At 42.8% G+C, this 25,172-nt stretch overlaps 2 protein-coding genes across 6 annotated transcripts in view; one reads left to right on the top strand and one right to left on the bottom strand.

Annotated features, from left to right (window-relative positions):
- Nucleotides 1–10,797, top strand: part of eif4g2b (eukaryotic translation initiation factor 4, gamma 2b) — a 21,983-nt gene extending 11,186 nt beyond the window's left edge. For all 4 annotated transcript variants that reach the window (XM_078948211.1, XM_011472901.4, XM_078948210.1 and 1 more), the window contains exons 16-21: nt 2,146–2,361; nt 2,519–2,777; nt 5,307–5,511; nt 6,079–6,287; nt 9,456–9,577; nt 9,648–10,797. In XM_078948211.1, the coding sequence (XP_078804337.1) occupies nt 2,146–2,361; nt 2,519–2,777; nt 5,307–5,511; nt 6,079–6,287; nt 9,456–9,577; nt 9,648–9,713 (1,077 nt within the window). In that variant the 3' untranslated portion in view covers nt 9,714–10,797. The remainder of the gene's footprint in view (nt 1–2,145; nt 2,362–2,518; nt 2,778–5,306; nt 5,512–6,078; nt 6,288–9,455; nt 9,578–9,647) is intronic.
- Nucleotides 10,639–25,172, bottom strand: LOC105353641 (uncharacterized). Of its 2 annotated transcripts, XM_078948214.1 has the most exons (9): nt 25,050–25,172; nt 24,650–24,972; nt 20,545–20,685; nt 19,795–19,995; nt 18,969–19,156; nt 13,808–14,021; nt 11,347–11,445; nt 11,144–11,211; nt 10,639–11,026 (listed from the first exon to the last, which is right to left on the bottom strand). In XM_078948214.1, exons 2-9 carry the CDS (start codon nt 24,914–24,916, stop codon nt 10,867–10,869), a joined length of 1,338 nt encoding a protein of 445 aa, XP_078804340.1. In that variant the 5' UTR covers nt 24,917–24,972; nt 25,050–25,172; the 3' UTR covers nt 10,639–10,866. The 2 variants fall into 2 exon arrangements, with proteins under 2 accessions (XP_078804340.1, XP_078804339.1); XM_078948213.1 differs by having other exon boundaries at nt 24,650–25,099.

The following is a 25,172-nucleotide window of genomic DNA, read 5'->3' as shown; positions in this document are numbered from 1 at the left end:
CTTCTCGTATCAGATATTTGTCATTGAGACTGTGCTGGGTTGTGAGTTCTTAAAGGCACGGACAGTTCTCTAAAAAAGTCTCTTGGTAACCAATTTAGCTGCTGCTACGCAGCTCAGGTGACGGTCAGGCTGGGTCATTACAATATTAGGCTACAGCGTTTTTGTCAACAGATTTGCGTCATAGCTTACAACACACGTTTCTACCCAGTGGGGCTTTTTTTTAACTTTCAGCGGACTGCTAAACAGCTGGCTGATGTAAATGGAACTGCCGTCAGTTCCGTGCATTGCTTGATGAAGTTGAAAGCGAAGTCCGATGGCTGTCCAGGGGTGACGCTTTCCGTCACTTTGTCGTCTGTTTAGAACACGTGAAAACATTCCTGAAAAGCAAAGACCTGAACTACCCGCACTTGGAAGATGCTGAGTGGCTGGAAAAGCTGCAATTTTTGGTGGATATGACTGTGAAAAGCCACCTAAAGGAGCTGAATGAAAGTCTCCAGGTGCCGCAAATCCTTGAAGCTGTTCTGTCATGCGAGCTCAAGCTGACTGTCATGGGCCGCACGTTCCATTTTATTGTTTTGTGTTCGAATCCTCAAAATAAAAATGAGATAAAAAATTAGATTTCTTTATTAAATTTCTTTAATTTTATCAAAGCAATGAAACATAATTCATTGATATTGTAATGAAGTTAAACTTGCACAACAGAGCAGTCACGTGACGCGTCGTTCTCCGCAGAATGCACTGCAGGGCAAATAAACATTTAATCGTTAATAATGCTCATTATGTGTTTCAAGCAACTTAGGCTACGTTCACACTGCAGGGCTTAATGCTCAATTCGGATTTTTTGAAAAAATCCGAATTGTTTGCTAGACCGTTCACATTTCCAAGTAAATCCGAACTTTTGTGATCTCCAGTGTGACCGTGACACGACCCAAACGAGACCCGCATGCGCAGAAGCCAGAAGAATACTCAACGGTGAACGACGTCACTCGTTGTTTGCGGAGCCAACGTTAACAATTGATGTCAACAACAGTGTTGTCAAAAGCGGAGCTCTTTTTGTAATATTAAATTTATTTTCACGAAGGAGCAGCACAATTACAATCTTCTCATTTTAAGAAGGCAATGGAGTCGGGATCGTCTGTACCAACTGTTGTGGAATGGAAATGTGTATGTGTTGGGCCCGCGCGCCCCGTGTGTGTGTGCAAGCGCGTGCCGCGATAGAGAATGGGGGGGGGGGGGGGGGGGCAGTGTGGGCGCGCATTCATGTTGTGTGTTACGGAGGACGGTGATAAAAGAAGGTTTCCCCCAAAATAAATGCTATGGACTCTTTATCAACCCGTTCTGGAGAATCTAAGGATCAGAACAGGGAGGAGGAGGAGGATCGCCTCGGGTCCCCTGCGCTTCTGAGCACGGTGACGGTCGGAAGGAGAGAAAGGAAAAAAAAGTTATAGCTGTAAAGGTTCAACACCACGCTCTGCCATTTAGCTGGAAAATTTTTCAAAAACCGCCCAGTTGCAATAAGAGCCCTGGAGTTTGGCCTGAAAAGAGCGATCAGCCCAAATATTAATCCAATCGGGGATCTCGCTTCCCTTCCACTGACTGATCTCAGCAGCATCGTCCACCATGGTTGATGTTTACGTTCTCGTTCCCGCCTACTTTAACGCAAAATGATGACGTTTGTTGCGTGTCGATGACGTACGATTCTGAATCAAGTCGCCTGGCCGGTCAGACGGCGGTCGCAATTGAAAAGAACGGCTACAATTCGGATTCAGGACGGCAAACCCACGGGGCCTGGGTCGCAATTGAAAAGATCGGATCTGTGTCATTCAGACTGTCATGAAAAGATCGGAATTGGGCCACTTAGGGGCAAAATATTCGGAATTGGGTCGTTTCAGCCTGCAGTGTGAACGTAGCCATAGTCATTCTGATAGTAGCCTAATATAGTTAATATAAATACATATTGCATGTGTTGCCTTCATTACAAGGCTTATATAGGGCTTTTAATATTTTGCAGGCTCCAGACATATTTGTTTTTTGTTGGTTTTTTTGGCCAATTTGGCTCTTTCAACATTTTGGGTTGCCGACCCCTGCACTAGACGATAGGAGCTGGAGATGGGTCTCATTTCTGTGCTCGGGTCCTTTCTTCAGGAGGGAATCATGACCGAGTACCTGAACTCCAAGAACCTGACTGAGGCTGTGATCAGCGTGCGAGACATGAAGGCGCCGAAGCATTTCCTGCCAGAGATGCTGAGTAAGATCGTCTTCTTTTCCTTGGACCGCTCTGATGAGGATAAGGAGCATGTCAGCACCTTAATTCACACTCTCCGCACTGAGGGGCTCATCTCTGGAGAGAACTTCATGCAGGTACATGATGACACGCCTTCAATGGTCACAAGGACTTGCAGCCTTCTAATGACTAGGAAGGGTTTCTAGTGAAGAAGTTCCAACGACAGCCCCAGCAAAAGGTTTAGCTAGCAAACTAGTATAAATGCTTTGACCCGGTCTGCTTCTACCGCTTCAGGCTTTCCTCCATGTCCTGGACCAGTGCCCGAAGATCGAGGTGGACGTGCCCCTGGTGAAGTCCTACCTGGCCCAGTTTGCAGGCCGGGCCATCATCGCGGAGTTGGTGAGCCTAGCGGAGCTAGCTCACCCACTGGAGAACGGCACCCACTTCCCCCTCTTCCTGCTCTGCCTGCAGCAGGTGGCTAAGTTAAAAGACCGCGAGTGGCTCACTGACCTCTTCCAGCAGAGCAAGGTCAACATGCAGAGGATGCTTCCAGGTAAGACTTCCTCTGGGGCCCTGGGTGGGTTTGGCTGCAGGAATCTGAGGAAAAGGCGGTGGAATTTTGACCACAGATAAACCCAGGAGTGACACAAGACACGTGACTTTGTTTTGAGCTGTCAGAAGAAACCTGGGACTCGAAACCTGAAGCTTTGGAGCCACGTCTGGCTCTTTTCTTGCCCCGGTTTGATTCGCTGGTTTACAAGGAAAAATAAAAAAGCTTTTTATTTTGAAAAGGTACACAAAACAGATTAGTCAAACTGGATTCAACTCGTTCACAAACTGTTGAAGCACAGTATATATCACTCTGGCAGCTTTCTGACTCCATTACCCATAATTCTCCAGCAATTCATTAATCAGTTTGGTCTGGATCGAGTCCCGATCCTTGCGTTTGCTCTGTATTCAGACTGTCATCAAGCGGGCTTTCCTTAAAGCAAGTAAACAAAACCACATGACTAAAGATCTCTTCACTCATTGGTCAGGAATTAGGAGGGCGGGGCAAAGCAACTAGAGACAGAAATTATTGAAGTCCTGCGCTTTGCAGTAATTTCACAGATTCAAACTTTATATTTCTCTGATCGATTTTAAATCCAGTATCAACGTCAGGATCAACACATGACTCTTTTTTTGGTCTGGTTAAGAAAGTACACTGATAAGTGTTTACGTCGTATAGATTTGTCTGGAAAACCGTGCAAAGCCATGTGGATCACGTTAAATGTTTTGATGAGTCTGCATTCATCCAATCACATTTCCACGAGCTGCTGTGTCCCATTGTTTTGTGTTATGGCATCGTTCTAAGAGAATTCTGTTGAGGAACGATAAAAGTAGTTTTTAGGATGACGTCACGCTGCGTAAAGAGACTCAAAAGCATGTCAGAAGCCTTTTCAGCCGATAAATGAACCTTCTAGCAGTTTGACCCTTTTTTCAGTTCGATAACACAATTACTTTTTTTTTTTTTTTTGTGGCGGTTCATTTGTTGGTACATTCCTACTCTGTCTACGTCGGCTACGGTGGCCGCTTTGGTCCAGTTCTGCTCCGAGGACGGACTGTATTCAGACTGAGGAACCTCAGAGAGAACCGAGCTCAGTCCAGTTGGAAAAGAACTGAGACCACCCCCTAGGCCTGCACAATATACTGCAAATTTATCGTTATTGCAATATCCAGCTCTGCAATATGCATATCGTAAAAGACAGTGAAAATCGCAATAAATCGTAAACCTTAAATGTGTTAATACAACCTTAAGGCAGCTTGAAGCATTTAACGAATCAAATAAATAACTTTATGTTTTGACCAATCGGATGGACGCCATCACCTTGTTGACCAATCGGATGGAGGCCTGTTATGTTAGATGTTTGTCTCCTATGTCGACAAGGGTCATTTGGAGTATAATTTTTAAACTGTTGCAATGAAATGGGAATGTTTTTGTTTATTTTGTTAATTGTTTGTATACCGCAAATTATACCGTTATCGCAATATTAATCTTAAATATCGCATATCGCGAGTTTTCCTCATATCGTGCAGCCCTATCACCTCCAAAGACGGATCCGGACCAGGGTCTGCTTGGGTGTATTGAGACTGAACATGTGTTCCATGTTATCGGGGAAACAAACGGGGGTTCACTTTACATGGATCACATGTAGAAGTGATTAAAGTCTTCACTTCCTAAAGTCTTTCAGTTCCAACAAAATACCAGCTAAAGCTCGTCTTTAGCGGTGTAGCTTTCCACAATATCCGGTGTCAGACCGTGGAACAAGTGAACAAAACAATGAAGCTCAGAGAAGAGAGTCTGTCTGACATATGTGGCAGTTTACCCACTACATCTCCCATGATGCACCGGGTAAAGTGACAGCATCTCGGCGTACAATGAGTCTTCCCTGTTAAACGTCTTGGAAAAAGACTAAAAAAATAAATCACTATTTAGAAAGATTGCTTTGGTTTTTGTGAGGTTACATAAAATTGCATGTTAATTGCATGTTAAGCTGAAGGGAAAAACAACTACCAGGGTAAAATGTCAATTTAGTTGAAAATTGTAACTGAAAACTAACTTATCTTTTATTACATCTTTTAGAAAAAGCATTGCAGAGGGTCTGTACATCAATACAGACTGAGTTTCTCCTTTTTTAATTATTTGGATGCTGGCATGCCGCAGGGTTTTTTGTCAAGGAGAATGTGCGCCTTGGCTCAAAAAAGGTTGGAAAACACTGAACTATGCTGAAATACACAAAATACAGCAATTTTGAGATCTTCAAGACTTATTAAATAAGAAATTCGTAGTCATCCAAACCAGTTTCAAAAGTGTGGCAGCAGATGTAAATCCAGCATGTGGACAGTGGACGGTTAAAATATGGTGACGTTTGTTTTAATCATGCCAAAAACACTACAGTCCATCTGTTTGGATCACAATGACGTAAACAAAGCAGCTGCTTTCTCTAAAGGCTGGAGGACGACGGTGTGGCTCCTCCTGGGGTGTTGTCTGTGTTGGCAGGCCCCTCCTTTACCTGCTGGACTTTTCCCCTCTTTGCCACAGAAATCGACCAAAACAAGGACCGCATGCTGGAGATTCTTGAGGGAAAGGGCCTGAGCTTCCTGTTTCCGCTGCTGAAGCTGGAGAAAGAGCTGCTGAAGCAAATAACGGCAGACCCGTCTCCACAGTCCATCTACAAGTGGATCAAGGACAATATCTCCCCCAAGCTGCACACTGACAAAGGTTTCGTCAACATCCTCATGACAAGGTGAGTGAGCCACACGTTCCAAAGAGCTTCACCTGTAGCTATGGTAACCGGAGGGTCGTCCCTGTCGGTGTGTGTAGAAACCAAGAACTGCTGCTCAGGTTCAGGTGTGTATGTTTGAAAAGGAAGTGAAAGTCTGACTCCAGTGAGGATTTCATCCCAAATGTGTTGTTTTTTCAATCAATAAAAGCTGTATGTGTCGTTGGATAAAGTTTCAGCAGAGCGGCGCTGGTTCAGTAGTAATTCACCTCTGAATTGTGGGCGGGCCTGTTGGCGCAGAGCACCCCCCCCCCCCCCCCCTTCTCTGTTGCTATGAGCTCAGAGCAGGGAGCTTGTATCCAGCCCGTGTCGCTTTTACAATCTTTTGTCAGAAATCAGAAATGCAATTTTAAGCTGAATTTTCTTCCCAAGAACATGTTCAAACACCAAAAGCGCAGAAATAAACTATAAAACTGATAGTTTGGATTCAAGTAAAGTAAAAATGATTTGATTACAGTTCCATGATCAAAACGTGGGTCATAAAAAGACGTGAGTTCTGTTTCCTGTTTTTGACTCCTGTTGTCTTTGCAGTTTCCTGCAGTACATCCACCAGGAGCTGTGCATGGCGGAGGGTGACGACCCGCTGACGGCCCCCTCCAAAGAGCAGCTGGAGCAGGAGAAGAATCTGCTGCTGGCCTTCAAGCCCGTCATGCAGAAGTTCCTGCACGACCACACTGAGCTGCAGGTCAGCGCCCTCTACGCTTTGCAAGTGCACTGCAACGCCAGTGGCTTCCCCAAAGGTGAGTTCTGATTAACAAGACGGACTGGGTTGGATTTGGATCACAAAGGTCACTGCTGTGGCGTTTGTGTCATGAAGTCATGCCTTTATTCTAATCAAATAATTGCTGTGAAAAGCCTCAGTTTGAGGTATTGTGGTGCAGTAAAATGTCAAAATACAACTTCATAAAGTTCTCCTATTATTCCAATTTTGACATCTTATTAAACCATAATATACGTGTTGACACGCCTTATTCCACAGTGTAGCGTCCAATGCGATCTTCTGCCTTCCCCGTTAATCTAGAACGATGACCTCGTCAGGCTTAATCTCTTACATAATACAGAACAGTTCTGTATTATAGTTAGAATAGTTAATTCTAGAAATGTCAGTGTTTCCATTAAATCATTGATGTAAACAAACACAAACCAACTTGCGTGACGTCATTCAAAAACGCAGATGTAAAGACTGTGACTTTCACATTTCTGTCTGTGTTTATCTGAACACAGAGGACGTGTACAGATGAGATTGATCTATTTGAAAAAGTTCTACAGAAGCATCAGTAATCACGTCTCCCATCGGGTTCATGACATCAGGGGGTATTCCAGAAAGCAGGTTATGCTAGCTCCCACGCTAAGTTTGAGGCTAAGGAAGTTGATAACCTCAGCTTTCGGTTCCAGAAATGGAGGTATGTTTCAGGGTATGTCAAGTTGCCATAGCAACTCATGCTCTGAACATAACCTGGTCTGGAGCAGGTTTAGTTGAAGGTTAGTTTGTTTACAGAGAGGTGAAGCAGCATGGTGTGTCCATTTGAAGATGATTTAGTGGATGAAGAAGCTCAGATAATACTTATTCCACCATGAGAGGGTGATAAGACCACGTATGGATTTTGGAAAAATAAACTTTTTACTTTGATCTAACTTAATTATTTACTTCAGTTAAGATAAATCTTTTTTTTTGTTAAGTCAGCTCAAAAATAACACGTATTTTTCAGACATTTATTTTACTTTCATTCAAATGAATTCAATTAAGTAGGTGTAAAACGGCACCGCAAGGGATTGTGGGATGTCTGGACGGATTTGGGTTAAAGTGTGGGTTTCTGACCAAATGTGTTTAGTTTTTTAGCTGTTTTAGTGTGTTTTGTCTAGTTATTTGTCCTGTTATGTTTGATTCTTTCTGCACCATGAGTGAGAGGAAGGGAGGGAGAGGATGATGAGTTTACTGACAAGCTGTGTAATGTCAAAGCTGGAGAAAAGGGGCATGATTTCATATTGCAAATCCACACTGTTTCATTCATTTTAATGTTATAAAATGAGAAAATCTGCAGCCTCTAACTTAGACATTTGAGAGTTCAAGAAGTACATTAAATTAAGATGGAAAAACATTTAATTGAATTGGAGTAATATGACATTTAGTTAGATAAATATGTAAATTTGAGTTGTATAAACAATTATTGAGTTGGATAGACATAAGAAATTAGGTTGACTAAATTTAAAGTAAAGTAAAGTACTAAAGTATAGCGCTCTTTTTTTTCTTTTCTCCACGCCTTTCCATGGTGACTCTGGAAATCGGCGATCCATTGAGAATGTCTTTATGTACTTGCTGTGCCGTGCATTAACGCAGGGTTACCAGGTCCAGCGTAATTACGCCAACTCATATCCGGTCTTTTGGAACCGACATACCCAGAGTAAGCAAGTTCAGGAGGATTTCAACCAGAGTTCAGGGTTAAAGTCAGGCTAGTTTAAACATGCTTCCTGGAATAGCCCCCAGGTCTCTCCTGCTACGATGAGCTTCATTCCCGCTGCAATGAAGCCGCTTTCCGTGGCTGCTACGGTTTCTCTGAGAGTTTGGACCCATGACTTATTTCTCCATTCTCAACAATTCTTTTCTTTTTCCAATAGAATATCTAGTATCTAATGAGACACAAAACAAGGAACAGCGGATGCATTATTAGGGAGGGAAGTAAAAAAAAAAAAAAAAAACTTTCATCTTGATTATCAATATAAGCCAGACATGTCCATTACCTCCATTTGTTGTAAATGATTAACATAGAACATCCATTGTGACTATAACTTCAAAAATTTGGGCATCTCTATCCGAAGTGAGTAGGTTAGTCTTTCCATCTGACAGATTTCATTTACAATGTCTATCCAATTGACCAAGCTGGGAACAGTGGGGAGGAGCCATTGTCTAGTCAGTGCTTTTTTACCAGCAGTTATCAATATTCTGAATAAATTTTCATTGGTAGGTGGGAGTTGTGTCTTCCCTAAAATCAGATTAGTAAAGTCACAGGGTATTGTCTTATTTAATATAGATTCAATGTGTTTATGTATTTCCTTCCAAAATAGTTTTATAATGGAACATTCCCAAAGTATGTGGTAATGGTTGGCTTCTACTTGTTTTTTTCTCCATGACCATGTTTCTTTTGTTTGGGTGTAATAAAAAACCTCATCAAACATTTCCATCTAAATTCTCTCCATGCATGTGAATCTGTACATTTATACACTGATTTACAGCAATCTCTCCGTTCCTCGTCTGTCATAGTTGTGTTGCTTTCTTTCTCCAATTTACTTTTTATATTTTAGTTGAAGTCAATATTTGACTCATAAATCCTTTGTAAAGTCTAGATATCATACCTTTTCAACAATTTCCTTTGTATGCTGTTAATATTTCATGGTTCCTGTGTATTCATGGTGTGGAGGAGTTTTGTTAAAGTAGTTGTAAATATCTGGAAAAATGATTTTTCCCTAAGTTATGATCATCCTTCAGTGTTTGGAAATCTGTCATAGAAGATCTTTTTAAAATTGTCTCAGTGAAAATAAGAAAAATATTATCAGATGTAGGAGGCCTGAGCTGACTTAGCCCCCCCCCCCCCCCCCCCCCCCCACACACACACACACACACACACACAGCGGCTCTGGCTGCAGGCTAGCCGGTCGCGACAGGCTGGCCACCCATCCAGGCTGCTTCCTTCCTTCTCAAAAACCGCCTCCCCCAAGCGCAAAACCTTTTTAGCAATGAATGCAAGTTTTTCCCCTTTGATGTTTCCATTGGCTGAATGATCCAAAATCCAGTGGAAAGGCAGCTGGTGTCATTTTCAGCTGAGTTCAAATAAAATGTTTGTGCAAATAAACCGTTGGACTGTAGTTTTCTTTTTGTTTGGTGGCGTTTTATCTGTATTTTCTGCCTCCAGGCATGCTGCTGCGCTACTTTGTCCACTTCTACGACATGGAGATCATTGAAGAAGAAGCCTTCCTGGCATGGAAAGAAGACATCGCGCAAGAATTCCCTGGAAAAGGAAAAGCATTGTTCCAGGTGTGTACTGAGACGGAGGCTGCATCTGCCGAAAGCGAACTGCTCTGACAGGTTTCCTGCTCGCCGACAGGTAAACCAGTGGCTCACCTGGCTGGAGACGGCAGAGGAGGAGGAGTCGGACGACGACGCAGACTGAGAAACCCGCCATGTTTAGCTTGACCTCTTCCTGGATTTAGGCTTTCTGTTGATCACCCTGAAGTTAACCACTCGAGTGGCTGCTGGCGCTCTAACCTAAAGCTTACGTGTAGAACCTCGTGTGTGTGTGTGTGTGTGTGTGTGTGTGTGTGTGTGTGGACGGCAGAGGGGGAGCAGTCGCCTCCGAGCTCTTCATCAATGTCATGAATTTGTGAAATGTAGAGTAGTTAAAGTGTTTTTCTTCGAACTCCAGGTTTGTTTGCGTTGTCATGTTGATGCATGTGCTTCCCCCCCTTCAGCGGGTTGGGGCGGGTGTGCCCCCTCCCCTCCCCGGTAGAGGACCGACTCATTTCGGAGAGGATCCTCATTCAAAGTAGTCCCAGCATGTAGGCGCCAACGAGAACACGTGCTTCACGCTTTTGAGCGTTTTCTCCCCCCAAACTTGAAGAAGGTCCTGCCTCCAGCTGCTGGCAGGTCAGAACATGTAAGGAAAAGGCCGAAAATGAAGCATTAACCTGTGAAACCTTCACAACAAATGTGTTGAACCACAGTTTTCTTTCTGGTCACGCTGAGCATCTTGGTCATCTCCTCCTCATTACGAGTCGTTGCAATAATCCTTCGTTGTTACAATATTTAGAAGACGTGTGGTGGATGTGCTTCACAGACGCCGTGTTTCTACCTCTGACACGGGCTGTTTAGGCTTCCTGCTGTGAGGAACAGAGAATTGAAGGCTATTCAACCGCCATGGTCAAGTTGTGTTGTTGTTTTTTCCCTTTTCCAGCATGAAAGCAAGACGTTTTTAGGGAGGCTTCTGGTTGTTTGCAAGTAGGACAACATCCAGCAGATTCTTGCAGAAATGCACCAATGAAATTGCTGTTGTTCTAAATTTGGACCAATTATTGTCCTGGCTTCAGAAAATAAGATGATTGATCATGAGATGAAGTGTACATCAAAAAGCCTGTAACTGATCCTGAATTGAATAAACATTTGACCCTAAACCTGTGTGTTTGGATAAGACAGTGGATTTTCCTGATTTCTGTTCACCTCTTGCTTAAATGTCAATAAAGTCCAACACATGAGCATCAGCTGCGTTTCTTTGTTCTTACAGTTTTTTTAATTGAATCTACTGGCTGTAGGCCACCAGAGGAGCATCGTCACTCCTGGTCTGTTGGGATCCAAAAGTATTCCACCAGCTTCCTGCCTCTTCGGGATGGAGCAGAGTTGGGTCGCTCTCCTTCAACCGCTGGCAGGTCGTCAAAGTGGCTCGGTCCCAGCTCCCTGCCAGGGTGTGGGGCTGAAATCCTGAGTACGGTCCTGGAAACACAAATGTCAAAAGTACACACTTTATTTTTTTGTCCTTTTCTTGGGATAATTTAGGAAAACTGTTTGTGTGGCTGAGGCCCCCTGGTGGCCACAGGGACAAACTGCTACCTGGATGAACTACCCTCAGATTCTTGAGGACTGGACTCAGTTGTGGAAATGAAGACAGGATCTCCTTCCTGTGAAGACAAAAAACAAGTTTGACCCTTAGCTCGTAAACAATGTGAGGTGATTTATTTAGAAAGACATACACGCATTAATTTTGACCAGTCTAATTCTTTTTACTGGTTCTTTTAGAACTCTGATCTACTTACTGTAAAATTCCTCGGTGCGCCATCCGGGTTTTTGAGGATTCTGATGCGCTGATCATTCTCTGTCATGCAGAGAAAATAGCTCTTGATGTTGGCTTGACACTGTTGAGATGAGATGGATTTAGAATTTACAAACACACACCCACACACCCACTGCCATTTTAAAAACAAGTGTTCAGAAGACCTGTTATAAAAATCTAATGTAGTTTAAAATGTGATCAGAAATACGCTTTTTGTCCCATTCTAGGCTTTTTTTAGGAATATATATATATATTTTAGCTGCAGTGACAAAGAGAATGAACTTTATCTTGAACAGATTTTGCCCTTTTTTAAATCTAGAAACTGATAAAAGCTGTTCACATACTTTAAAAAAGAGAAATATTTCCTTAGCACCTGAATTTATTCACAGCTATAAAAGAAAATCTCTTGTTTTTGCTTTGAGGCAGTTGCATAATGATGGTAAGTTTGGAAAAAAAAAAGGGGTTTGATGTATATTTGCATCAATAGGCACCAACGAGTAATCAATTATTCAAGATTTTAGTTGAAAAAAACTCAAATGATGTGTATTTTAAAGCCAACATCAGTCTTTGTAGAAATGGACATTTGTGACAGAAAAGTTTGATTTGCTTCTCAGGACAGGTCTGGTGGTCTAATAAACCCCAACCATGGTTCAGACTCCAGCTGTTACATGAACAGAGCTTCATTCACATCGCCCTCATTAACGCTCTTTCAATGAAAAGTCTATGTAAATGCACGTAAACATGCTGTTCTGCGTTCAAAACTCTCCCGCTTGTGTGTAGCCATGCAGGTTTCCACGACCGTTTTCAAGCTACATGTACAAACTGTCCAACTACTGAACGCACGTCGAAAGTCAAATCAGGTCAAACTTTGACTAATAAGGGACCCGGATTGGATGGCGTCCCTTTTCATTCATGGAAGTACCACTTGTTTGAAAATGACATGACTTACTTAATTATTCACTGCAGTTTTATGTGACATCAAGTCTTTCAGATGTCGGAGTAGAGCTGGGAAAGAAAAAGCTTCACCAGATCTGCACCGCCTCAACGTTTCGCGCTAAGCCTCTTCCACCTGTAGGTGGCGGACATGCTCTAGTGAACAGAGGAAGCCCCTCCCTGCTTGTCCAGTGTGAACACTTTGGGTAAACGTTTAGTGCAGGGGTCGGGAACCTATGGCTCGCGAGCCATATATGGCTCTTTTGATGGTCACATGTGGCTCGCAGACAAATCTTTAATTATACTTTTTTTTTTTCATTAGATCAGTCCTTCTCGGGCGCGATGCGATGCCAGAGGGTCGCAGTAGTAGCGGTGCTTAGAGAGAGAAATCTGCGCCAGCGCTATCAGTTACTATTATCTATTATTTCACAGAGTTTGTACCAACTGGAAACCTGTGAATTGCCGTGCCTAAAACTACGCGCTCCCGTCTCTGAGAAAGAGCGCGCAGTTGCGGGGACGGGATGTGTGAGGGAGAAAGCAGAGGGTGGGGCTGAGGGGTTGTGGGGACAGGCAGCAGGTGAATCGCGCAGGGATTGTAAAAACGTAAAACCCGCTGCCCGTCACTCACTGCAGCGTGTGAGTGTGTGTTTGGCTCCCCGTCTGCATGTGAGCAGTCTTTGTCACAACTACAGAACATTCAGACCAACCTACGATCACGTTTAAAGTCTCAACGCCTGAACGAAGCAGAAACTCACCACGTATCAACCAGACTAGACCATCAGCAAAACTACCACGAGAAATACTCATCATTTATTAGCAACAGAATAACAATGTTATTAAAAAGAATCCACAGACTTATTGTACTTTAAAAATGTTGAAATGACATCAAATGCACACATTCATTTGTATATTTAGTTTTAAACAAATTGTCGCGGACTGAGTTGGACTGGGTGGCTGTTGGGCCGCGTTAAAAGTTCTGGAGTTCATTAAACGCATCAAGCAGAGATCTGATTGGCTCTCAGTTCTGTCGCTCAGCCTGTTGTTAGGTAGTTTGGACCAATGGGGTTCAGCTATGGGCCGAATAAGGGAAATAGGAGGGCTGCAGCGGGAGGGGGGAATATAAAGTTGGGAGAAGCGCTCTCGTCTCAGTGGGAGAGATTCAGGAGTAGCTGAATTAATTGAACGGCGTTTGTTGCGGTCTGCAGTAATTGGAATAAAGAACTTTAAAAGAGGTTAAGTCTCCGTGCCTCAGTGTGGGGAAGGGACACTACATTATTGTATGGCTCTTTCGAAATTACATTTCAAAATATGTGGCATTTATGGCTCTCCTGGCCAAAAAGGTTCCCGACCCCTGGTTTAGTGTATTCTTGCCCGGGCGTCACAGGCTAGCAGGTAAATTCTTTTGGAACAGACTCAGGAGTTTAGTTCTTGGTGACCCCTTGCCCCTGTTTCTGGCAGAAATAATTAACGACACCCCCGGACGCCGCTGCCCCGATGAAGAGCGTCCTCACTGCTTTGTTCTGTCGCTGAGCTTTGAGGTCCTCCTGAGCTCTGAGGACATCGGCCAGCTCCTGGTGCTTCTCCCTCCAGCTCCGGGACTCGGCCGCCCTCTCCTGCCGCTCCTTCTCCACCAGACGCCTCTCAGCCTCGGCCTCCCGCTGCGCCTGGCTGGCTCTTTTGCTCTCCTGCTCCAGTGCCATGGCTTTATGCCTCAGACCCATCTCACTGCAACAAGAACCAAGAAATGAGGAGCGCACAAACATGAAGAAGAGAGATGGCAGCACAGAAGGATTCATTTCTGTACGGTCTGTTGGGAACCAGAATCTCAAATTCTCTTTGAAAGCTGCTTTTGACCTGGAGTGAGCAGTCTGCTCATAAACGTTGGCGTCTTCCATCCGTGTTGGCTCTATGAAGGACTGAAAACCAGTCTTTTGATTTTCATGTGGAAAAACAGCCATCAAAGGCTCAAAAACACTGTCTGGCATGTCCTGACACACCTGATCCAGGTAAACCACCCTGGATATCATGCAGACACATCAGCCACTGAGGCCTGGAGTGGCCGACCCCTGGTTTAGATCAGGGGTCGGCGACCTTTACCTGTGAGCAGGTGGGGCAGAGACTAATTGCATGATGGAGTTGTTTTTGCATGTTTCGTTTGCTGTGTTCAAAAACTCTTTGCATGCTGCATGCGGACACGCCCCTTGGTTGGATGCACCAGCTCTTGATTGAGAGATGATATAGGAGCAGAGAAGAGCTGATCAGAGCAGGCGCTCGCTCAAGGAAAGGTTCCCAACCGGCCAGGACGGCGTACGCCCCAGGGGTGCTCGGACCTGTGCGCTCCGGGAACCACTGGGCCTGCACGCATTTGGGCCGCCAGACTACTCGTCAGAGGAGCTGGTGAGCATGTGAGGAGGAGGGCGCACGCACCAGGAGCAATTGGACCGCTGGGGCCGCCAGTTCTCCCATGCAGTCGACTCCCAGGGGCGGGGCAGGAACCCTGCCTGCGATGTGAGTAGAAGGAACGTTGAAGCACACAAGAAGAAGGCTGGGTGCAGCGCGTCGGTAGGTCAGCCAGAAGTGATACAACACGGGGAGGAGTGTGTGACACGGAATACGCGCAGAGGGGAACTCCCCTGTAAGTATCGGGACAGCGTAGCCACACTCCTCGGGATGGCCTAAGGCAGCCGTGGTCGCTTCTGGTGGTGCTGGCAGAAGTTTTCGCCTTCAGGTGCTGGTGCGTGTGACTGGAGGACTTCCCTGTGCATCGAGGGAGCGGACATCACGGACCAAGTCTGGCGGGAGGAGGACGCCCCCTCCTGTTCTGTGGCCTCCCAACCTGTTTTGTACCCTGTTTTTTTCTAAACTGTTGTGCCTCTACACAGACAGTGCAACATACTATGGAATTACATAGATGCCATTAACTGAAAGGGCGTAAAGACAACTGAGCGGGCGTATTTAGGAACTGAGTGAGTGAATCTTACAACCGTGCAGGCATAATTCTAACCAAGCAACCCCGTATTTCACAATTGCACAGCTGCAATCCTAACTGAGCAGTGATCTCGCTCGGTCAGATCCTTTTTGCTCGCTCACCTGGATTTACGCTCAGTGTTAAGGGGGCGTTTTTGTCACTTGGGGGCAGGAACCTTTCTGGTTGATCTGATTGGCTAAAATTGCATGTCTTATCAGCTAGGCAGAGGGGGAGGGGGCAAACAGGCAGCTCTCTGCCTTTTAGCATATTTTCTATATACAGTACTTTCACAACCATAAGGTGAAAGTCTTACAGCATGATGACAGTACGGAGAGAGGTGAGGACGTGAAAGGAGACACCCCCCCCCCCCCCCCCCCCATAGTACAAAGGTGCAGATATGAGCATGATGCAGAACAACTTCGTTTTGGAAACCCTGGAAATGCAAAGAGACACGATTATGAGGCATAGTTTAAACTGCAAGCTATCAGCTACGCGGAGGAACACGGGAATAGAGCAGCTGCAGTTCGGTTAAATTAGATCTTCACAGATTCGGACTTCCTGCTTCAATAACTCTTCTGATCAACGTTCAAATGTATCAAGTATCTTAATCAATCAATCAAATCAATCACTTTGTATTAACACAGAGAGTGAACTACAAAAGCATTTTTTTTTTAAAAAAAGATCGTTTTTATTGCCTTTTAATCAGAATATTTCATTTTAAGCTGTGAATGCAAACAGAGCAGCGAGCCGGCTGCCAAGGGACCGTCAATAAAGTGCAACCTCTGTGAAACAGCATTCTGTAAAAATCAGTGAACTTTTAAAAAGCTAATAAATGTCTATATTTATATGAACTGGTAATGAAGACTCGTCAGCATAGTCATGCTACATTATTATTATTATTATACTAAATTTTGTTAGAAAGTCAACCTCTATTCTATTGCTTATAGTTTTTAAAATTTAATAGAGATATGAATCATAACATAAATGCACAATAGCTCTGAAGATACTAAAGCTTCTGTCACCAAACCTCCTGTACTGACTAATCATGACCTTATTGTCCTACTACAATAAAGATTAGGTCATAATTCACGTTGTTTATTGTTAGGAATTTTTCATATTAAAATATTGATCAGATTTGGTCAAAAATGCTCAATGGCTTTGAAGATGCTGTAGTTACTGACACAAAACTTACTGTACTGACTATGACCTTATTTTCCTACTACAATAAAGAGTATGTAAAATAAAAATCTAGCATCTTCAGAGTTATTGAGTATTTTTGACCAAATCGGATCCACTTGTAAATATGAAAAATTCCTAAGAGTAAACTAAGTGAACTATTGACATTCTTTATTTTAGTATGACAATAAGGTCATTAGTCTGTACAGACGGTTTGGTGACAGGAGCTTCAGTATCTTTATAACTACTGATAACTTTAGTCATGATTCATATCTATTAAAATTTGAAAAAGTATATGCAACAAGTTAAAATAAAGATGGACTTTCCAAAAAAATATGTATTGTAACAAGAATATGCTTTATAATAATTTTATGAATTTTTTGTGAGGTTATTGATTTTTACACAGTGGTGTTTCACAGTTCACAGAGGTTGCACTTTGTTGACGGTCTCTTGGCAGCCGGCTGCTGCATGTCTGCATTCACAGCTTGAAGCGAACAATTCTGATTAAAAGGCAAAAAACGATCTTTTTTTCTTCAGAAATGCATTTGTAGTTCACTCTCTGTGTTAATACAAAAGGATTGAGATACTTGCTGACACATTTGAACATTGATCAGAAGAGTTATTGAAGCAGGAAGTCTGAATCTGTGAAGATCTTTCTAACTTATCGAACCTCAGCTGCCAGAGAATTTAAAATAATGAATCCTTGGTTCACAAGTGAGGACGCTGGAAAACCAACTCCGACAAGACAAGAAGACGCAGCAGCAGCTGAGTTTCCGCGGAAAAGGAAAGGCCTGCGTTGGAAGATCGACTCGAGGCTCAGCGCTGCAACTTCCAGCAGATGACCGTGAAATTCTGTCCATCATCCTCCCCCTTTACCGGGACGCAGCAACGGGCGAGTTACTTTGGGACTGCAGGACTTAAACTTGGCCTGAGGTGTCTGCTTTCACTGTTCTTAGGAGCCGCACGGCAAAGAGACGGACTCTGATGATGAGGAAAGGGAAGCCAGCGTGTTTGATAGAAATGTAGTCCAGCTGTTCCAGATGCAGAAGATGAGAACTTTGATGGATTAGAAATGCTGATTGATGACTGAAAAAATAAATCACAACCAACTCAGTTTTGCGCTCGCTGCCTTTTTTAAACACACACCAGCATCCACGTTTCACCGGTATGTGTGTTAACGTTAAATACAGAAAAAAACACTCAAAACTGAAACGGCGCCGTTTAATCCAGCGCTGTTGTATTTTAAGGAGAGGATGGGGTTATGGGAAATAACATGGCTTTAATTGTGTGTGTGTTTGTCTGGCAGGTCAGTGTGTGGTGTGGCTCTTTGACTATCCCAGTTAGAAATGTCGGTTCTTTGTGTCAAACTTGTTCACCCCCCCCCCCTGACCGAGCGAGATCACTGCTCAGTTAGGATTTCAGCCGTTCAGTTGTAAAATACGGGGTTGCTTGGTTAGAATTGCGCCTGCGCGGTTGTAAGGTTCACTCACTCAGTTCCTAAATACGCCCGCTCAGTTGTCTTTACGCCCTTTCAATTTATGGCAGATATGTAAGCCCATACATACTGTCATCATAGCAGACAGTGGGCAGGAAAGTGGGGGTGTCCTAAGGCAAATTTAATCCATTTGACGCAGAAATGGGTGGTTTCTTTGGGGGGGGGGGGCGCTGATGTCCCCGTTACCAGATTAGCACTGACTGTCTTTTTAGAAGAGACTGACTCTGGTCGGCGTTCACAGCTGCAGACACGCCCCCTCCACGTGCTCCTGTTGCTCTCTTCCTCCTGCCCACTCGCACTAATCGACGCTGATAAAGGCACCACGACAATCTTAGAACATGACAGTTATTTTACTAAACCACAGGGAGGAAAGAACAACATGCAGGTTGCCGACCCCTAGACTAGACTAACTTTGAACATCTTCTCATCTTCGATCCAGACCACTTCTGCTCTGGGCGAAGGCAGGCCACACCCTGGAGACAGGTCGCCAGTCTGTCGCAGACTTTGAACATCTAGATGTGGAATTCCCCACGGAATCACCAAATTCATGTGAACTTCAGTCCATGGAGGTGAACAAGAGGGATTTAATGTCATCAAAGGAAACCTCTTCAGCACAGAGCGTTAAAGAAAAACAAAGTTTGATTAAAAAAAAACCTGTTAAAAAATAAAACATAAAGGAACAAGCTTAACATGACTGTAAGCACTTGGGCCAAAAAAACTTTTAATGGTTGTTGAATGAGTTCCAATTTTTCCCAAGAGTTTATGGAGTGAATGCAACACCTTTGTGTTATTTATTCTTAAATATAATTAACATTCAGTTGAGAGCAACACATCCTATAATGTGGGTTCAGAGTAACAGAACACTGTGTGTAGACTGCAGAGCCAGGAAATTCCCACCTCCAGGGATTTAAACGGAACGAAAAATATCCCACTATTTAGAAATGATTTTATTGTTCTCTTCAGACAATGTGGGTTAAAAATGGAAATCCTCCTCAACACCTGGAGTTGGGTTCTTCAGTGCCAACAGACCCACCTGTCTTGGATTTCTGCCTTCTCCTGTGTGGTTTGCCTCAGCTTCAGCCGCAGCTCGTCCCTGTCCTCTGAAAGACTTTGGTTCTCCTGCATCAGCGCCTCTTTCTCCCCTGATGCTCGTTCCAGCTTCAGCATGCTCTCAAAGTAGTTTTTCTCGGTTTGGACCAATAAAAGCTGCAGGTTGGTATGCTGCGGAAAATGCAAGAATCGATTGTGTGAAAACATAGTGAGGGAGCTGCAGAGGTATTGTCTGTTCTTCACTCAGACTTCACCTTACAAACATCACCAACTACAACTGTGGCAACAAGAACAACGATTGTTTATGTGATGAGAGCATTTCTATCATTTTTCATCAAAAACGCTATTTTGAATTTGAAGAAATCTTTTTTTTTTATTTGACATATAATACCTATAATTGTTTCTATCTGACTGGGCAAAATGTTATTTTATAATTTTTTAATACAGAATATTAAATGCAGAATCAGGTTTATTCATTATATTTTCAGTCATGTAGTGTTAAGGGTTAAAATCCTCTTAAAACATTATTCCTGTCTGTGTTTCTATTATGTTGGAGTCAGAATGAGGGTCTGTGGCGGTTGCAGGTTTTGTCTGCTTTGTTTCCTTTTTGTGCACAGCAGAGCTTCTCAACATCAATTCTTCATAGCAGAAACACACACACACTAGGATTTAAACAGTAATACTTCATAAAGAATGAGCAGCGCAGAGGAGCTTCATTCCTTCTTCGTCTTTTTTAGCTTTGCTTGAACGTTTGGACCTGCAGAGCAGACTGCAGCCCTGAGGTCTGACTCTCCTCTTTGTTTCTGTACCTCCTTTCTGAGAAGCTGCATCTCATCACTGAGGCGTCTCCTGTCTGCCTCAGCTGTCTCCTTGTCCCGCTGACAGCCGAGGGCCCGGGCCTCAGCCAGGGCTCGGCTCTGCTCTGCCTCCCTTTTGGACTCCTCTGCCTCGTCTGCAGCTCGAGAGCACAGGGTCGCCCTCTGCTGGCTGTGATAAAGCTTCTGCTTCAGCTGATGCACAAATGGGGAGAATCAGTCAGAAACACTAGATGCTTCTTTTTATACATGATGTAATGCCATCCTGGACAGCAAGAGCCAAATCAGTGACTATTTTGTTCCCGTGAAGTCCCATTCCCATCATCGTTTGATCTTTTTTCAGATGGTTCCTAGCGGTCATCAAAACGAAATGGCACAAGAACATGTTAAAAATGTTTGTTTTTTTCAGAGTGGCTCTTAAAAGCTTCTTCTGTGACGTCTAACTTGGATGATTAAACACCAGTTGAACAGATGTCATGACTTGCTGTCCCTTTAACCATCTTTGAGAAAGAGGTTCTCAGTCTCAGCTACAATAGAAACAAGAAGCCAAGTGATCAGTGTCCACATCATGTAGAAGGAATAATGGCTTTCTAAAAGAAACGGTGTGAGAAATATAAGGTGCCATCGTATAAGCCTTCATGGGGGAATCGTATGAGTGTGTGGGTGCGCTGGTGTTGTCATGGATGGATGGTGTCAGTCATTCAGTCCAATCTTGAGTGATTTGCTGCTGAAAACAGTGAGGACCTCTTTGACTTGGGCCTGCTGATCCTGGTTCAGGCTCCTGAGGCTCCTCATGGTCAGCTCGCTCTCTGTGCGCATCATAATCCGCTCCATGTGGATCTCATTCAATAAGAACTTGTTTTCCTTCTTCAGATCCTCACATTCCTGCAAAAATGACCTGATTTCAATGATGTGGAGTGAGGATCAAAAACAGTGGTGTTGTCTGAAATGTTCTTGGTTGTTTTCTTTTGAATTTTTTGGAAATGTCTTGTTCTTATGGACACTGGAGTGTCCATTGAAACCAGCGATCTGCAACCTGGAGCCACATGTGGCTCTTTTATCGCTCCATGGTGGCGCTTTGGCTTTGAAGTTAAATTTAACCAATTTGAATAAATAGGCTCTTTAGTTTTTGTTTAGTTAATAACGTTTTATCATTCATGCTTAGACAACATGTCAGATAACTGAGCAAAACGATAGTTGAATGTTTAATCTATTGTAAAGTAATTTAATCTTAAAATAAGGTTTTTTGTGGCCTGCAGCAGCAGTCACTGACTGCAAGGACCAAACTGTTTTCACAACGACGGAGGAAAACTCAAAAAGGTACAAAACAGCCAAAAGAGACGTCAAAAGAAATAAAATTTAAAAAAAAAAACAAACAGACATGACCAGTGTGTAGCAGAACAAAAAACACACACAGCCCTAACCGCAAAAACATCCAAATTGTTTTTGCGGTTAGGGCTGTGTGTGTTTGTATAAATAGATAGAAAGACATTGTCGGTCCTAACTGCAAAAACCTCTATATTGTTTCTGGAATGTTATTTCTTCAAAAATATTATTATTCATTTTAATTGAATTCTACACTGTTATTACCATTTTTAGATTTAAGGAGATAAAAGATAAAGGTGCACCAATTAGAAAAATCCATGTTTGACATTCTTACATTTTATATTCATGTAAATCTGCTGCAGCAGAAGAATCTCATTTGACGTAGTGGGTTTTATTTTAAAGGAACTTGTGTGTGCTGCCATCAAAAGTTGAATAAGTTCAAATAAAAAATGTTAACTGTTATGAATCAATTTGTTTAACTGTTTAAATGCTACATAGTAGAAATGGTCATACAAACACAACTTGTGTGTATTTTCTTCTGGCTCTAGCTGAATTTTGTCCACTAAGATATGGACTCTTAACCCTTGTGCTATCCTATGGGGTCCAGATGACCCCACCCTTACATTGAGGTGTTCTCCCTACCATGACAAAGGTGGATAAAGGTGGAAAGATTTCATGTAATCCATGGACACCAGTGAAGATCACAAATCATTGAAGAAAAAAGGTTCAGAGCACTGTCTAGTGGGTCTAGATGACCCAACTCCCAACGTTAAAGTGCCTAGGATAGCACAAGGGTTAAAGGTTGCAGACCTCATGTCTAAACTGCTTATCATGCCTGGATTTGCAAGGCAAGGCAAGTTTATTTATATAGCACATTTCCTGTACAGAGACAATTCAAAGTGCTTTACATAAAAAATTAAAAGAACAATTAAAAACAAATAGTAAAAATGTGATCATTAAAATAAAGTTAAAAGATAGTAAACAAGATTTGAATTAAAAACAAGCATAGATAAACAGTGCGGACATAAACTTTTGAATACATATTAATTAAATGCAGCTTAGAACAGGTACGTTTTTAACCCGGATTTAAAGACACTAAGTGGTTCAGCAGATCTGATGTTTTCTGGAAGTCTATTCCAGATCTGTTGAGCATAGAAAGTGAATGCAGCTTCTCCATGCTTAGTTCTGGCTCTAGGGACTGATAAAAGACCGGATCCAGAAGAGCGGAGAGGTCTGGCTGGTACATACTGGGTCAGGAGGTCAGCCATGTATTTTGGTGCTAAACCATTCAAAGCTTTATAAACCAGTAGCAGAACTTTAAAGTCTATCCTCTGACAGACAGGTAGCCAGTGCAAAGACCTCAAAACTGGACTAATGTGGTCCACTTTCCTGGTCCCTGTGAGAACCTGGGCAGCAGAGTTCTGAATAAGCTGCAATTTCCTGATGGATTTTTTTGGTAGTCCTGTAAACACACTGTTACAGTAATCAAGTCGACTAAAGATGAAAGCATGCACTAGTTTCTCCAGGTCCTGCTTAGACATCAGATCTTTAATCCTTGAGATATTTTTGAGATGATAATAGGCTGATTTTGTAACTGCCTTAATGTGTTTATCAAAATTTAGGTCTGTGTCTATCAATACACCCAAGTTTTTAGCCTGGTTGGTAGTTTTTAGTTGAATGGATTGGAGCTCTATAATGACGTCCAACCTTTTTTCTTTAGCCCCAAAGACAATAACCTCAGTTCTGTTTTTATTTAGCTGAAGTAAATTATGCCACATCCAGTCATTAATTTCCTCAATGCATTTACCAAGAGCCTGTACAGGGCCTCGGTCGCCTGGTGTCAGTCTAATATATATCTGTGTATCATCTGCATAACTACGGTAGCTAATGTTGTTGTTGTTTATCACTTGGGCCAGTGGGAGCATGTAGATGTTAAATAGAAGTGGTCCCAGGATGGAGCCTTGGGGTACTCCAAATGTAATTTCTATTGCCTCAGAAGTGAAGTTACCAATGGACACAAAATATTTCCTGTTTTCTAAGTACGTTTTGAACCAGTTTAATACTGGCCCAGTGAGACCCACCCAGCTTTCCAGTCGTCTGAGTAGTATTGCATGGTCGACAGTATCAAACGCAGTACTGAGATCAAGTAGAACTAGCACTGACATATTCCCACCGTCTGTATTCAAACGTATGTCATTAATCACTTTGATCAGGGCAGTTTCAGTGCTGTGATTCTGTCTGAAGCCTGACTGGAAGGCATCATAGCAGTTATTTTTTATTAGGAATTCATTTAGCTGATGGAAAAAAGCTTTTTCAATGATCTTGCTTTAAAATGGCAGGTTTGATATCGGTCTAGACTGTCCTTTTTTAGAAGAGGTTTAATTACAGCTGTTTTCAGTGGATCTGGGAAAACGCCAGATGTTAACGACAAGTTGATAGTCTGGAGCAGGTCTGGTTCCAATGTTTTTGAGACTTTTTTGAAAAAGCTTGTGGGTAGAATATCCAGACAGCAAGAGGAGGAGTTCAGTTGCGATAGAATGTCCTGCAGTTCTTTGCTGTTTATGGGTTGAAACTGAGCCATTGGATTAATACTGGTTTCTAGTGGATAAGGTTCATATCTTGAACTTGTAGTTGATGAAACTATTATTTGTCTAGTGTTTTTGATTTTGTCCCTGAAGAATTTGGCAAAGTCATTACAGCCTTTGATGGAGTAAAATTCTGGTGCCACTGTCACAGGGGGTTTTGTCAACCTGTCGACTATATTAAATAGGACCCGAGCATTATGGGAGTTTTTGGTAATAATTTCAGAAAAATAGAACTTTCTTGCATTGCACAGTTGTAAATTATATAAGTGAAGTTTCTCTTTATAAATGTCATAATCTACCTGTAGTTTAAATTTTCTCCATTTGCGTTCAAATTTCCGACATTCTCTTTTTCCATTGTTTACAATAATGGAATTTCTCCATGGAGACTTTTTCCTACCAGAAATCACCTTCACCTTACTAGGAGCAATTTTATCCATGATATCTGACATTTTGTAATTAAAGCTGTTAACAAGTTCGTTGACTGAATTGCCTGAGAGGGGAGGAGTCAGAGAGAACATCTGATTGAACATCTCACTAGTATTTTCAGTTATATACCGTTTTGTGATCTCCTCCCTTAAAACATTTGTGTATACTGGAATAATGCTCTCGCAGGAAACACAGCAGTGATCAGACAGACCTAAGTGACATACAGTAACCTTAGTGATGTTCAGACCTTTGGAAATCAATAAATCAAGAATATTTGCGTTAAACACATAACCTAAAGAGTCATCTAAAAGCTTGTTATAAGTTGCATTTTCTTAAAGGAAATGTGTTTAGATGGAGAAGAAACCGATGCTGCTAAATATTTCTAGCTAAACTGGTGACAGCAACAAGGAGCTGAAACCTTACTGCTCAGTATTTTTCCCTTTAGCAGTCAGACATGAGCAGCACTTGGACTTCTCATGGTAGACTTAGTGATGAAATGGGATTGCACTCACCTTCCTCTTTCTGACCAGCTCTCCTTGCAGGTCATTCATCTGTGGGAAGGAGGCGGCAGAGCTGACGGCGCTCACGGGCCGGACTATCCGCACAGGTCGTCTGGAGGCTCTGGGCAGAGCTTTAGTCTCCTCTGTTTTTCTGTTTCCGAATCGACCACCTCTGGTAACGCTTGTGCTGCTCATGGAGAACGATTTGCACAGGCTGTCATGTATGGAGGACTTCCCAGCTGTCTGCAGGTCTGCATGAAAGTCGGTCCTGAACGGCATTTTGAAAGCCAAAGAGAAATGGAGGATCCTTTGTAGTTGGAATGAAGTTCGGTTATCTGTGGAGTTGAACGGCTGTATCATGTCACCAACGGAGCTTCATTTATTATTAAAAATGTAATATGAAGAGCTTGACCTGTGGAAGCCAAGTCACGGCATGGAAACACCAGTCATGAAGCTCAGCAGGAATATTCTGTAAAAAAAATGTCTTTTATTAAAGAAGACCAGCATTTTTATGGTTGAGATATTTAACTATCCG

The sequence above is a fragment of the Oryzias latipes genome, chromosome 6 (assembly GCF_053564925.1).
Source record: "Oryzias latipes strain Hd-rR chromosome 6, Olatipes_Hd-rR_3.1".
NCBI classification, from domain to species: Eukaryota; Metazoa; Chordata; class Actinopteri; order Beloniformes; family Adrianichthyidae; genus Oryzias; species Oryzias latipes.
This window is presented reverse-complemented; position numbering and strand designations above follow the sequence as displayed.

What these genes read in the sequence shown, in the direction of transcription:
- LOC105353641 (XM_078948213.1), bottom strand. Translation starts at nt 24,997, where the DNA reads ATGATACAGCCGTTCAACTCCACAGATAACCGAACTTCATTCCAACTA. An exon ending in AAGGCAGAAATCCAAGACAG is followed by an intron (nt 14,022 to 18,968) that starts GTGGGTCTGTTG and finishes TTCTTGTTGCAG; the next exon opens with TGAGATGGGTCTGAGGCATA. An exon ending in TCTGAGGGTAGTTCATCCAG is followed by an intron (nt 11,027 to 11,143) that starts GTAGCAGTTTGT and finishes TTGTGTTTCCAG; the next exon opens with GACCGTACTCAGGATTTCAG.